This window comes from Rhinatrema bivittatum, chromosome 6, assembly GCF_901001135.1.
Source record: "Rhinatrema bivittatum chromosome 6, aRhiBiv1.1, whole genome shotgun sequence".
Classification (NCBI taxonomy): domain Eukaryota; kingdom Metazoa; phylum Chordata; class Amphibia; order Gymnophiona; family Rhinatrematidae; genus Rhinatrema; species Rhinatrema bivittatum.
The window spans coordinates 263,519,298-263,534,969 of record NC_042620.1 but is presented as its reverse complement, the minus strand read 5'-3'; the positions used below and the strand labels follow the sequence as shown (position 1 = coordinate 263,534,969).

At 48.0% G+C, this 15,672-nt stretch overlaps 1 protein-coding gene across 1 annotated transcript in view; it reads right to left on the bottom strand.

Moving 5' to 3' along the window:
• LOC115094236 (eukaryotic translation initiation factor 3 subunit C) overlaps positions 1-15,672 on the bottom strand; it is a 114,057-nt gene that overhangs the window by 62,932 nt on the left and 35,453 nt on the right. The window contains exons 7-9 of the mRNA XM_029607070.1: positions 5,961-6,076; positions 5,724-5,848; positions 5,463-5,622 (exon numbers count right to left, since the gene is read on the bottom strand). Of these exons, the coding sequence (XP_029462930.1) occupies positions 5,463-5,622; positions 5,724-5,848; positions 5,961-6,076 (401 nt within the window). The remainder of the gene's footprint in view (positions 1-5,462; positions 5,623-5,723; positions 5,849-5,960; positions 6,077-15,672) is intronic.

The following is a 15,672-nucleotide window of genomic DNA, read 5'->3' as shown; positions in this document are numbered from 1 at the left end:
TTCAGGACAACGAAATAGATGGAGTAGGACCCCTGCCCCGTTCGAGGCGGTACCGCTCCCAAATCGTGCAACCTTCACAAAACTCTCTTGAACCGCCCGACGCTTTGCCGAGAACCCGCAAGGAGCGACTAAGAAGAGGTCGAGCACGGAGTGTGCAAACTAAGGCGTAACCATCTCTTATCACTGAGAGGACCCACTGATCCTGTGTGATTTTGGTCCACTCCCCGTAAATGTCCGCCAGCCGGCCTCCTATATAGGGAACGGCCGAGCGAACTGACCTTGCTTCATTGGGAGGACTTGGCCACTGTCGCTCCTCCCGTATGGGGGCTCTAAAAAGTCGACGCCCGCTGCAAAAGGACTGACCCCAACCGGAGCCTCGTGATTGCTGAAAAGGCTTTTGGGCTTGCGCCCCTACGGGCCCCTCTGGAAGGACGCGACCGTCTGGTGTCCCTGAAGCGCGACCTGGATTGAAACGCCTGGTGATTCCTCGGCTTGTCCTACGGCAGCTTGTGAACCTTTGGTCTCACTCAGCTGCTTGATGAGTTGCTCTAGCTGCTCTCCAAACAAGAGCCGACCCTTGAAAGGCAAAGAACCTAGCCTAGCCTTAGAAGAGACATCCGCTGACCAGTGACTGAGCCACTGCAACTGTCTGGCTGCGACCGCTGAACTTATGACCCGCGAGAGCAACCGTACCAAGTCGTACAGCGCATCCGCTACATACGCGACCGATGCTTCTGCGCGATCCGCATCCGACGTGTCAGGCCCCCGGAGGTGCATCCTGAAAATTCTGCACCCATCTCAGACATGCTCTCTGCATGAAGCCGGAGCACACGGCAGCCCAGAGCCTCAAGGCTGCACTCTCAAAAACCCTCTTAAGGTGAAGCTCCAACTTCCAGTCCTGAACATCCTTGAGTGCAGCGGCCCCCTCTACCGGAATTCATAGTTTTCTTAGTAACTGCGGAAACTGCTGCATCAACCTGTGGAAGTGCAAAAAGTTTCAAAGTTTGTTCCGGCAATGGGTAGAGCTTGGCCATAGCTCTCCACACCCTCAAACCGGAGTCCGGGGAATCCCATTCATGCTCAATCAACTGCCACATCGACCTATGATATGGGAAGGCGGAGCCCGAAGACTGTCCAGAACGAGGTCCGCACCATCCAACTCCAGAACCTCCTGCAGGGGTTTTAACCCCAGCTCCTCAAGAACCTGCGGAAGCAGAGCTGCCAAGCTCCTCTCTCCGGAGCAACCGAAGAATCTTGGGATCATTTCCTTCTTGCACAGACGGCATTTCTGTGTCATCTCCCTGATCTGGATCCGGCGCCGAAAAACCCAATGCCGTACCTGCCGGGGCCCCCGGTACCTGAGAGCCCCCTGGTGCCCCCACGGAGCTAGGCCTGACAGGAATGCCTGAGTCCCGCAGCCGCATGGATCCCGTCCTGGAATTGGGAAGCTGCCTACCTGACTTCTGAGGGGCAAAACCCCCAGGAGACACCCCCACCCCCTCCTGCTGTGCCAGGTAATCCTGGTGTAACAGGAGAATGAAATCTGGGGGAAAAGGATGCACCCCCGGAGGCAAATTGGGGATCTGGTCTCTCTCCGGTCCCTGAGGTAAGGGACCTGAAGATCCTGCTCCCCCACCAAGCCCCTGCGCATCGGGGGGCCTGGGATGGACGGGGATAGCTGCAGAGGAGAATCTCCCTCTCCCTCAGATAATGGCGGTGCGCGCGAGTCCACATTCAAAATGGCTGCCTCACCCGTCTCTAGGGAGCCGGCAGACCCAAAGGGAGCAGGAGTCTGAACAACTGGCCCGATCGCGGCAGCTGCATTTTTACAGAGGTGCCGGCGTTTTGCCCCTCCTGGGAAAAGGGAGGGGCCCCCCCCCAAAAAAAATACACCCCGAACAGAGGCCCGATCTACTGAGGCGCACCGGGACCGCCCACACGTGCAGCAGCCTGTGCTGCGAATCATGCCGGTGAGCAAACGAAGAAACTGCAACAAAAAACCCCGAGAAAAAAGGAAAAACGTGCCGAAAAGAAAACCCTGTTGGAGAATAAAGGAGGGGAGGGAAGAATGAGGGGAGTCACCCCAGAGCCTTACCATCAGCTGACTTCCTTTTGTTGAAAACTTTTTTTTTTCCAACTTTAAAAGTTAACAAAAAAGCCAGAGCTTCTCTCCCAGAGCTGCAAGGAGCTGTCCAGCTCAAAGCAGCTGCTGAATTAATAGGAGAGAAAAAACCTCTGCTCAAAAAGAAGGGCTGCAAGTCACACAGCCGGCTGCGTGAGCGGAGGGATCTGGACCACCAGATTTACACCCCATGGAACAACTTGGACTTCAACCAGTCCACCTCAACCGAGAAGTGAATGGTTCCTCAAGGAAACAGTCCCCTGGGAGGAAGGCTCACCTGACAAAGAAAATCTAGAAAAAACAGCAAGTGTAAAAAGAAGCCCTGCAGGTTAATGTACCCGCCATCTGCTCGAGAGAGATAAATACTGAGCTACTGCAGGTGGCACCAGAGATTTTCAAGCAGTGTCAGCGAGGCTTTATCTGTCTCCATCTGCTGGCAGGGATGAATTAACCCAGGAGTCTGCACTGATCCAGATAAGTACAGGGAACGTCAGTTCAGTGTGCTGCGGCAGTCAAAAAAGCAAACAGAATGTTGGGAATTATTAAAAGGGAATGGTGAATAAAATGGAAAGTGTCATAATGCCTCTTTATTGCTCCATGGTGAGACTGCACCTTGAATACTGTGTATGGACCTGGTGACCTTTTCTTGGGTGGAATTCTTTCAGGGCCTTCAAACCTTTGCTCAGGGCGCAGTCAGGTTCTGTCCCTGCCCGGTCTGATCCCAGCTGGGAAGGCCTCGCCCTCTCAGCCCTATCAGCATGCCTCGGGACATGCCTCGCCTCACCAAGGGTATCCCTGACAGGGATCTGGACACGATGGATGACGAAGAGGTTCTGGATTCATTGGAGGATGGGGAAATCCCTCCAGGCCTGGAGCCACACCGGACCATGCTTTGATTTTTTCCTCAGAGATGAATTACCGGCCCTGGTCTCCCAGGCCCTGAAGACCCTGGGAGTTTCTGGCACGGACCCTATATATTGGGACCAAGGAAGAATCCCATCCTGGTGTCTCTACGGCAAGCCTCTTGGTATTTCCCAATGCTGGAAGCCATCCAGATGACGACTGACCTGGAATGGGACACCCCGGAAGCCAGTTTTAAAGGAGGTCGGGCCCTGGAGCCTTATACCCTCTGGACCCAGCAGCCAAAGAATGCCTGCATTTTCCGAAAGTGAACGCCCTGGTCTGCGCTGTCTCGAAGCAAACAACTATCCCAGTAGAGAGAGGAGTGTCCTTGAAGGATGCTCACGATAGGCAGTTGGAAACCATCCTTAAGCAGGCCTTTCTCCGATTAGTTTTAAATGTGCCACATGCTAACTTCATGGAGGGCCCCTTGTCCTTCTATTATCCGAAAGAGTAAATAACTGATTCACATTTACCCGTTCTAGACCTCTCATGATTTTAAACACCTCTATAATATCCCTCCTCAGCCGTCTTCTCCAAGCTGAACAGTCCTAAACTCTTTAGTCTTTCCTCATACGGGAGCTGTTCCATCCCCTTTATCATTTTGGTCGCCCTTCTCTGTACCTTCTCCATTGCAGCTATATCTTTTTTGAGATGCGGCGACCAGAACTGAACACAGTATTCAAGGTCAAAATCAAACCTTGACATAGCATGAGAATATAACAGGGCTCCTCCACCACGAGATTTACAGAATCAACCTTCCACGATGTCTTTCTATGCGCCTGAGAACTCTTACTATCAAGGGCTAAGGAGGAAGGACAGAGAGGAGCATATCTTGAGGCTAAGCCTGAGATAAATCATCCAGACCCTCTGACCCAGGCTCTCTTCATCAACCAAAGAACCTAGAAGCTTTGGCATTCTGTGTCATAGCCATCAAATTCAACTGGGGGATCTCCAAGAGGCTCAATGTTTCCACCGCCAATTCCCACTCTCCAGGATCCAGAACATGCCTGCTCAAAGTTCACTTAAATGTTCTCCACCCCAGCCAGCTGAGTGCAGACAACTCTTTTAGATATTCTGCCCAAAGCATTAAAATCCCACTTCCAAGGTGACCACTGGACTCTTGGTTCCTCCTTGCCCATTTATCTATATTACCGCTGCTGCATTGTCTGACACCACTCTCACCGTCTGGTTTTTGACTAACAGCTGAAAGAACACTAAGATCTTCTTGATCGCCTTTGTCTCTAAAGATGACTCCATCTTTCTCTGAGCCATTCTGTTGCTCTGTGCACAAGACACCCACTCCATACTAGACCAGGAAATACACCCATTTCCCTGACAGTTAGGCACCTCTATCATCTGTTGGAGAAAGAATACTAAGCGACTACAGGTGGTACAGTAAATTTAAGTATCTACAAGTACAGTAAAGCTTTTCTGTCTCTGCTGGTAAGGGAGAAAAAAAACATTCATCTAGACTGGTTGAGGGGAGATAAATGAAAGCATTTATTTATTTAGAAGATTTTATATGCAGAGGTATAGCAAGCTGCCTTCACTCCGGTTTACATTTTAAACAACTTATTACAGGAGGAAAAAAATAATAGATAACATCAACACATAACATTTTTCTATGTATAGTCAACGTGAGAAGGGAAAGAGTAAAAAAATGTAAAATAATAATAATAGAAACATCAACAGGTAACAGGCGATGTACAAACAGGGACTAATTGGGAAATACGGTGTACAGATGGGGAATTAGCGAGTATGGGAGCATTGGATGCATATAACTTGCATGTTTTCTGTGCATAAAATGATTTATTCACACAAAAAAGCTCTGTACCAAAAACAGTTTTTGTGCATAAAATATACACAAATGATGTTTTGCTGTGCACTAAGTCTTTTCTTTACATACATTCTCTGATTTGTGCACAAAGCATATTTTCTGTGCGTAAAATCCCATCTATGGATCCCGGCACTGGAACTCCAGCTTCCGCTGATAAATTAACATTAGCCCCAGAAAAGCTTTACTCCACCTCAGACTAGGAGTTGTTTCCAGCATTATAAAAATATGAGGTAAACCAGTGCACCTCTCTGCAGTGCAGAGTAATAGCTAATGCTTTCACTAGCACAGTATTTGCGTGAGAGGGCAATAAGGACATTTTGCGTGCGCAAAGTTCCTTGCTATATCAGCTGTAAAGTCTGAGCACAAAACGTGTGCAGACAACTGCAAATTAAACTATGTGCTTTGCTGAGCACACCTTATGGCATCAGTCCCCCTGCAAGCAAAAAGTAGGATGTAAAGACAGAGGATAAGATAATGCTAAGAGACAGACGGCACAACAGGAAACTATTCTCCAGCACCCAATTCCCAGAATCTGAGGAAGCCAGAGAGTTAGTGGTTGAAGCCCTCTCTCTACATTTCCCCCCTTTGCCTTAGACTTACCTTCACCATAGGTGCTCCACCTTTCACTTTCTCCCACTCTCCCTGCTCATCCTCCTCTTCCTCCTCCTCTTCTGCCTTCCTCACTTTCCTCTCATGTTTCTTCTTGGCTTTATCTTCTTTCTTCTTCTCTGCTGCTGCCTTCTCCTCCTCTGTCACAGCCCTGCAAGACAACAGAATCAATTGTGGGTCAGGTAGGAGAGAGCATACACCAATGAAAAGAACTATTTGTTTTCACCCCTTTCCCTATCCCCATATGCTTACTTCTTCAGAAACTTGGAGGCTAATGAGGTGTATTTACTATCATCATCATCCGACTCAGAGTCAGAGTCTGAGGAATCTGATCCCCAGTCTTCATCAGAAGATGATTCCTCCTCATCCTCTTCATCCTGCAGAACAAAAAGTGCATCACCCAACAAAACATCAAACAGATAAACATGAGGCGAGCCATGTAGCATGTTAACTCTTAGCATCTATTATGTCCCATTTCATGATCCCAACCTCCATCTTCTTGAGGAACTTGTTGCGTGCATCTGCAGTGGCTGGTTCAGCAGCCTTCTTCTTCAAGAAGCTCCGGGCGCTTATTCCCTCATCATCATCCTCATCACCAGAGGAACCTGGAACAGGTGAAGAAGAAAGAATTGATAACATTGAGGATGACATTTAAAAAAAAAAAAAAAAGAAGGTTCCTAAGTTAGGTGCCTATTTTGAGCAGAATGTAGGAGCCTAAGATTTCAGCTGAAAATCCACATAAATTTAGGTCCCTAAAACAGAGCCCCCAAAATTTGGGCTTGCTATTTCTTTTCTTAGACTGAGGTACCTAAATTAGGTGCCTAGTTCTGAAAATTGATGATAAGCTCCTGTTTCCCTGCCCTAGCTCCACCCTTGTAGCCACATACATTTTAGGTTCCTACATTTGGCAGCCTAGTGAAAAGCAAGCTTGCTTACCCATAAAGTGTTTTCTGTAGATAGAAGGATGAATTAGCTATGCTTTCTGGGGTAACGTGCTCCGGCTGGCACTGGGGCAGAGCTTTCCCTTAGAATACAGAGCTTTGCTCTGTGCGAATATGCGGTCATTTCCCATGCGATTATTTCTTCTCCTCAGGTCATAATAAAGCTATGATAGGGCAGCAATGTAAAGGAAGGCTGTCCAGGGAGGAGGGTGGGATCGTATGGCTAATTCATCCTGCTATCTATGGAAAACACAATTTACAGTAAGCAAACTTGCTTTTTTCCCCGTCAATAAGCAGGCTGAATTAGCCATGTTCTCTGGGAGTCCCCAGCTTAGGGTTGCATTGAGTATATTCACAGTCTATTGATCGTTGAGGATGATGTGATCCTTAGAAGATGTCAGTTCATATTTGTACTCTGTGCAACCCACCCTTTTCATGGACAGCCTTGACTTCTTGTGGTATGATGTAACACTGATGAGCCCACCAAGCTGTCTGATGCAGACCGCTTGTCGAGACAGTAATGAGATGTGAAAGTATGGATAGACGACCATGTTACCGCCTTACAAATGTCCAACAAGGATATACTATATAAATATGCGAGAGAAGCTGCAGTGGCTCTAACTTGATGTGCTTTAACAGAGCCAGTTAGCTTACAGGAATGGGATGCATAGCAGGACTGAGTGCATTGAGTTATCCATTTCGCTAAGGTACTTGTCACCATGAAGCACCTGGCGCATTTGGGTTAAATGCTACAAACAATTGGGATGCACATTTGGTTGTCCGAGTTCTCTTTTTGTAGTAAGTTAATCCTCTTTTGCAGTCCAAAGTAAGTAACAACCTCTCTCTGTTATTGCTGTGTGGCTCTGGAAAAGATGTAGGCAGAGTGATTGTCTGATTCAGATGGAAAGCAGATACAACTTTTGGTAAGAAGGATGGATATGCCCACAAAGCAACTTTGTCATGGTAAAACTAAGTACAGGGAATAATGAAACACCACTTGAAGCTCACTCACCCGTCTCAACGAAGTTACTACAACTAGAAACTACTTTACAAGGTAAGTACTTCATAGGGATAGACTCCATAGGTTTGAAATATTCAAATCTCAAGGAACCAAGGCCTTGGAGACTGGAGGTCAAATACGAATAAGTCCCTTCATGAATCTAGGTACCAATGGATGGGTAGGACCCAAGAAACAAGACAGTAGACGGTCTAGAAAAGCCATGAGGTGAAGAAAACAAAAGCTAGACCGATGCCTTAGAAAGATTTTATTTAGATAATGAAAGTTCCAAACTTTGGCCAAAGTTTCGCCTTATGGCGATGTTACCTAAATCGAAGGTAATGTTGATTTAATACTTCTTCTCTGTTCTACAATTATTTTGTCGCCTCTCTCTCTCTTTTTTATACCTCAATATACAATATGCCATATTGCCGTATTGCAAAATGGCGCTGGCCGTATGGCCGGCGCCATTTTGCAATACGGCAAATACGATTCGAGTGCAGGAGGTCGCTCCCGGACCCCGCTGGACTTTTGGCAAGTCTTGTGGGGGTCAGGAGGCCCCCCCAAGCTGGCCAAAAGTCCCTGGGGGTCCAGCGGGGGTCCGGGAGCGATCTCCTGCGCTCGTGACGTCGGGGGACAGGAACCAAAATGGCACCGGCGCCATTTCTATTAACGCACCCGTGGCCCGAGAGTGGAAGATCACACCGGGACCCCCCCACTGGACCCCAGGTAATTTAAGACATTTTGGGGGGGTTCGGGAGGGTGGGGGATTTATTTTAAAGGGTCGGGGTGGGTTTTAGGGTTGTTTTAGTGTGCCGGTTTTCCCGCCCTCCACCTTCCCCTCCCCCGATTTACGATTTTTGACGATAAATCGGGGGAATTCCTATTGTATATCGCCTCTAACGATTTTTGACGATTTAAAATATATCGGACGATATTTTAAATAGTCAAAAAACGATTCACATCCCTAGAATACGCATCCTTGAGATCCAGTAATCACATCCAATCGTTGGGCTGGAGGAATGGTAAAATGGATTTGAGAGATGTCATCTTGCACTTCTTCCTGCAAATGAATTTGTCGAGGGAACAATGATCTAGGATTGAGCGAAGGCCTCCAGCTTTTTCTGGGATGAGGAAGTATCTGGAATAGAATCACCTGCTGCGCTTATGACAAGGCAGTATCGCTTCTTGATGGAGCAGAGGAAGAACATCTTGTTGCAGGAGCATAACTTTGTTTGGTCCCGAAACGGAGTTACAGTGTGAGGGACTGACTGAAGTCGCTTGAGGTTTAGCTGGTAACCATTGCAAATCATCTTCAAGACCCAATGTGATGGATTCCCAAGAGTGGTAAAAATGAGAAATTCTGATCTCCCCCCCCCCCCACCTTCAATGGTAGCTGTGGCCCCACGCTGTTCAAAAAAAAAATCTGCTGTGGCTTCTGAACAGAGCTCTGCTGCTGTTTTTGAGGCTGTTGATTCCATGGATATACTCTGGGCTGGCTCTGTTGCCCTTGCTGCCTAGACATCTGGTATGTCTGGTATAGCTGTGGTCTGAAAGACGAATACGACCTGTAAGGTAGTGAGGTTTTTTTTATACCGAGGATAGGATCTCTTTGTGGAGACTTGTTGATCAAAAGGTGAGGCAAGGGAAAGAACTGCTAGATTTTGGTCTTTTATTTGGAAGACTATTTCCATAAGCTTATCGCCAAATAAGTTATTCCCTTTGCAGGGCAAGTCTGCAAGCTTCCCATGCATATCATATCTGATGGCACTTGCATGGAGCCAGGCTATTCTGCAAGTTACTATTGAAGTTGCAGACATACATGCAGACATGTCAAAAGCTTCATAGATGGTTCTCAACAAGAGCTGTAGGCCCTCTTCTAAATCTAGTGGGTTGATTTACACAGTTAAAATTTTAAATAAGTCTTGTGGGATACTGACCTGTGAACGGGACTTCCAGGATTTGTCCCTGATCCCATCTAGAAAAGAATGCGACAGCAAGGCTATAGGCTCAGATGGGACATCAAAGATTTTCAGGATACCCATTGTCTCGTCTCAGTCCTTGGATCCGGGATTTTCCTTGTTTCAACTTTCAAAACAGAGTCCACCTTTTTAATAAACTTTGAATAAGTAAGATCTTCTGGAGGCGATGAAGGCTCTGGAGGGTCAGGGGGGGGGGGGGGGGGGGCGGTCAGAGGGGATCCCTACTCAGTTGTTCGAGGAAGTCTGAGGAGAGTTCTGTGGTTCCATATACTGTACTGGGGAAAAAAAGTGGCTCTCGCTCCTCTACTTGGTCTGGTGGACTACTGTCCTCCCTCCCTGGTGATGAGAGAGGTCTGTGGTGTGGAGAGTTCCTCTTTCTCCGGTGGACTAGGTGATGATCTTGAGTGCCAGCCCATGTCTATCGAGGAGAAAAAGTTCTTAAGAATAGTTATCTGGGTCATGGCTTGTGAGGCCCCCCCCCATGATCAGTAGAGTGCGCCCCTTTTTGTGGAGTGGAGACAGTCCCCCTTCTTGGTCTTATTTGTGAAGCAGGCTTTCCGTGCGTTCATTGAGGCGGCATAGCTGCCAACAAAATGGTGGAGTCTGGTCCCCTTATGGTGTTCCAATGCCTGATGGTCTTGGCAAGTTGATTTGTGTCTTTTAACGAGTGGTTCCTAAAGATGAAGGAACTGTCTTTTATGCCTTAATACAGATGAAAAGTCCAAATACATCTTTTAGGAGAGCATAGAGGACCCCTCTAACAATAGCTCTACTGGAAAAGATATGACCGTCCTCTCTATCAAATGTGTCGAATCCCATGAGCTCTTCTGGCAGGAAGATTATTTGAGGATCATGTGCTTTCTGAGCCCTGGAGGGGGGTAGCTGACCTCCCCGAATCTCCTGCGATGGCGGTCGATTCTTCTGCATCACCAGTTTTGAAGATCACGACACGTGCTTTAGACAATTGTGTCGTGTGCACCTGGATATTCTTCAGATGGGTGACCTACGTCAATGTGCCCGAAGCTTGCGTCGTGTGTTGTACTGTACCCGTAGCATCGCATGTCTGGGTCGAGTTGACAACACTATGCACCCGATTTCCCTGTTTTCGCATCAGACGATGTGATGAATGCCTGCGCCACTGCGTCGTGTCTCAGTCGCTCATGCATCATATGAGCTTCTGGCTCGTTCCTCACTGATGATGCACTCCTTGTGCACACACATCATCAGGTTCTTTGACAACCTGTGATGGCTCAGGCACATTGGGACATTTCCTACCCAACTGGCCCTGCTTGGTGTTCAAGGTAACGATCGGGCCCACCAACACCCTTTTCTCATGGAGGATTCTCTGCGCCTTGGGCCCAGGCGAAGATTAGGTGGAATAATCGCCTTCCTTGAAATGGGGCAGGCGTGCGATCTTGGCCGCACGTAGTCTCTGGGCCCGTGGGGACATCTTCTCACAGTCTTGGCATGTAGGTTGGTTGTGATCTGGCCCGAGGCAGAGATACCAATAATTATGTCCATCTGTGATGGACATAATTTTACCACACTGGCAGTATTTAAAACCAGGTGCTTTTGACGCTATGGAAGCACTGAAAAGTGCTGTTATGGGTTCGCTGTAAAGAGAAGAAGATTAGATAAACTAGGAGAAGTGAAGAGAAAGCAGTATGCGCTACTGGCCAGCTGCACATAAAGAAAAAACTAAGAAAAGGTGATCATGTAGGAAGCAACCATGCAGGCGCAGAGCAAAGTGCTGTATTCTAAGGGAAAGCTCCATCCAGTGCCGCCCGGAGGACGACACCCCAGAGACATTGGCTAATTCAGCCTGCTTATTGACAGGAAAAACTAGGATCTTAAATTTAGGAACTCAGCCATAGTAACTTTTAAAAAGGGCCAATTTAGGCCCCTAAATTTTTTTCCTGCTATTCTGTTTAATGTAAACCAGTATGATTTACATCAGATGTAAGAATGTCTGTATATAAAAATTAAAAATAAAATAAATAAATAAATTCTTTGAAAATCTACCTAATTAGGTACAAGCCTGGATCCCACCTCATATGCATGGACATATATACTATCACTAAAGGAACTTAGAGCAGGTGGGGGAAGGTCAAAGGTCTCCCTCCAAGACACATACATTTGAGATATGGATGCACAAATATCTGTCTCTGGAGTCAGCAAAAAGTAGCTAATTATGAAATTAAGATACATGCATTTAGACATCCGCATCTCACTAACAATGTTGCTAAGGAGGTGGGTTTCTTTCCTAATGTTTGCAGGAAAGAACTCTCTTGTGGAATTATTCATCACAAAGAACTATTTCTTACCTATTAATAAGATGTCTCAGAGTTCATTCACAATAGCCCAGACTATCCTCCTTCCAGCAGGTGGAAACAAAAACAGACAGACGAACCCTTGCCTCTATTTAGGTTGTACCTACTTTTGTTTTAATTCATGATATTTGCAAAGTCTCAAATTCTGATATCTTATTTTTCCATTCCCTTCTCCTTCCTCCTAGCTCTTGCCCCCAACCCCTCTCAGATAGGCAATTTAGGGTATTCCTGGTAGAAAGCTAAGAAATCCAATTATCAGGTTCAAACTTTCTCTTGGACACTCTTACCTTTGATAATATTGGTGAAAATATCCTTATTCCAAAAAAGAGGCACGAGACAATATTTCAGCATTTGAAATTTAATGTATAGATGACCAGGTGGCAAATTTTCAAAGCAATGACGTCTGCCCTCTAATACTATTAATCAGTTCTATAGTGCAGATGTAAGCAGCATTGTACAGATATATGCAAGACAGTCCCTTCTTTATGAAGCTTACAATCTAATTTAGGATAGGAGTGCTTCCTAACCCTAATAGAGGCAGACTTCTTGCTTGATAAGCTTGCCTAATTGCTTCTCTTAACTGTTTAGCAATGAACATTTTGGTCCCAAACAACAAAAATAAAAATTCCTAAAATCTGTGTCCCCAAGATAAATCGTCAATGCCTTCCTAACATCCAGCAAGTGTAACCTCTTCTCCTATGATGCTGGGTTTGGACAGACAGAAGGAAGCACTATTTCCCCAAGTGATGTGTAACACTGATATTATTCTGAGAAAAAACAAAGGAATTATACAAACCACTGCCTTATCTTTGTGAGAGACATTAAACACTGTTCCCTTCAGGATAATGGGCCAGATTTTAAAAGCCTTACACACGTGTGTGTGTGTGTGTGTGTGTGTGGGGGGGGGGGGGGGGGGGGTGTTACGCGCGTCAGGCCTATTTTAAAAAGGCCCAGCGACGTGCTAAAGCCCCGGGACGCATGTAAGTCCTGGGGCTTGCAAAAAGGGGCGGTCCCATTGCCACTGTGTTGAAGGATCACGTGCCGGCGCACCTGCCCAGAGGCTGGTGCAAAAGGTATAATAAAACCTTTGGGGGGTTAGAGTAGGGCCGGGGGGGGGGGGGGGGGGAGGAAGGGTGGGAAGGTCAGACTAGGGGGGAGGGAATGGGGGAAGGCAGCGCGGCTCGGCACACGCAAGGTGCACAATTGTGCACCCCCACGCGTGCACAGACCCCCGATTTTATAACTTGTGCGTGCCTGCGCACCAGGTAGCGTGCACCCTTTTAAAATCTACCCCAATGTGTCTTAATTTCACCAGTTCTCCTACTTGAGGTTATTTTTAACCAGGAAGATTTGTTTTATACAATAAAAATTGTGAAACTTCACCAAGAGGATCAAAAGCAGAGAGTCACATACGGCTTCCAAAACCAAATGTAAATCCCAGGATGGGTAAAATGTAGGGTACCGATTGGGCAACTTTTATTAGTTTCTAGATTCACTATGGCAACTTTTTGGAAAGTTAATCCGAGCATTGAATAGACGCGCTCAGGTAAAAGACATAACTGAAAAGTTAAGGTATGACCTTAAAGATGAAAATGCTAAATATAATACTATTTGGGGTCCATATTATGCACATCTTGGTATAACAATGTGGACACTTGGACCCGCAGGGAGCTAAACGACAAACCCTTTGATAGACTCCTCTGGAGAAAGGAAAGAACCTGGGATATCTGAGCTTTACGGGCCAACACACCTGATTCCGTACAGACAGTCTCAAAAATCTTCCATACCCAGACTTAGGCCAGAGAAGTAGACTGTTTCTTGGACCGCAGCAAGGTGGAGATAACTTCCTCCTTATATCCCTTCTTTCTCAAGCGCCGCTGTTCAAATGCCAGGCTGCTAGACAAAAGCGATCTGCCTGGTTGAAAAATATGGGACCCTGCCAAAGAAGGCGCGGCAGATGACTGAGGTGAAGAGGACTGTCCGTCACTAGGTTCACCAGATCTGCGAACCACAATCTGCGGGGCCACTCGGGCGCCATGAGGATGACTGGCCCCCTGAGAGGTTCTATTCTTCTGAGAACCTTTCCCACCAGGAGCCACGGAGGAAACACGTAGAGAAGAATCCCTTGAGGTCAGGGAAGGACCAGGGCATCCACTCCTTCGAAGCAGTGCTCCCTCCAGCGGCTGAAGAATCTGGTAGCTTTGGCATTGCTCAAGGTCGCCATCAGGTCCAGATGGGGAAGGCCCCACCTGTGAATAATCAGATCCATCGCCCCGGACAATTCCCACTCTCCAGGATAGAGACGCTGACGACTGAGGAAATCGGCTTGAACATTCGCCTTGCCTGCAATGTGGGAGGTCGCGAGGTGCTCCAGGTGCCGCTCCGCCCAGGTAAGCAGCTTGCTGGCCTCGAGAGCTACCAGGCGACTCCTGGTACCCCCTGATGGTTGATATAGGCCACTGTGGTGGAATTGTCGGAGAGCATGCGCACTGCTCTGTGACGAATCAGAGGAAGAAAGACCTTGAGAGCCAGGCACACTGCCTGTGCCTCCAGGCGATTGATGTGCCAGCGGGACTGGGTGGGAGACCAGTACCCCTGTGTGGCCTGGGATTGACAGACCGAAGGCTGGCATCCATCGTCACTACTATCCACTGCGGAGTCAGTAGGGGCATTCCCTTCAGGAGGTGTGCTAGCAATAGCCACCATTGTATGGTGGCGATGGTAGAGTCGGAGAGAGGTAGGGGCGTCTGGAACTGCTCGGAAACCGGTTTCCAGCCCTGGTCCCCTGGGCTTTTGCATATGCGCAAAAGCCCAGGGGACCAGGTCGATAGTAGAGGCCATAGTCCCCAGTAAATGAAGGTAATCCCATGCCATGGGAAGCGGAAATGAGAGCAGTTTGTGCTTTGGTCCGTAAGTTTGAGCTCCCGAGCGTCCGGGAGGAATACCTTGCCGACTCAGGTATCGAAGCGTGCCCCCAGGAATTCCAGGACCTGGGAGGGCTGAAGGTTGCTCTTGGAGAAATTGACTATCCACCCGAGGGAGGAGAGGAGAGCCAAGCTAGTCAACATCCACCCGAGGGAGGAGAGTCAACAGCTAGTCTGCAGAAAGTCATCGACTTGGCCCACACCAGCCAGTCGTCCAGGTAAGGATGGACTAGGATCTCTTCTCGGCGGAGGGCAGCTGCCACCACCACCATGACCTTGGTAAGTGTGCATGGAGCGGTGGCTAGGCCGAAGGGCAGAACTCTAAATTGGAAGTGCTGGCCCAGGTTGTGGAAACGGAGATACTTCTGATGCTCGTGCCGGATAGGTATGTGGAAATAGGCCACATCTGGCCCGGCAGTTCGTCTGGGCCAGATATTCACCCGGACGAACTGCCGCTATCAGCGCCCGCAGTAGATGGAATACTGGCCAAAGCCTTGTTCCTCCAGCGGCACTGGGACTATGGCTCCCAAAGCTTGAAGCCTGGCGAGAGTCTGACAAACAGCCGTCCGCTTTCGGGGACCGCAAGGGGAAACCATGTAGATGTCCGGCAGATCTCGAGCAAACTAACGCGTAACCTTTCTCTATCACTTCGAGGACCCATTGGTCTGACGTGATTTTGACCCATTCCTCCAGAAAACGGGAGAGACGTCCACCTAAGTTGGGAACGGAGGAATGGGCTGGCCTGATCTCATTAGGAGGCGGGCTTTGCAGAAGAATGTTGCGTGTTACCATCCTGGAAGGTGCGGCGGCCACGAAAGGAATGAGACCATGTCTGGGACCTGGAGGAGTTTCCTCTGGGAAAGGAGCCCCTCGCCCAGTTGGCATATCTCCTCTGTCCCCTGAAGTGGAAACGTGTGGGGAAGAAAGACCTAGGCTGTTTAGGGTGGTCCTCTGGTAGCTTGTGAATCTTGTTTTCACCCAAGGATTTAATAAGCTGCTCTAGATCCTTGCCAAAAAGCAACTTACC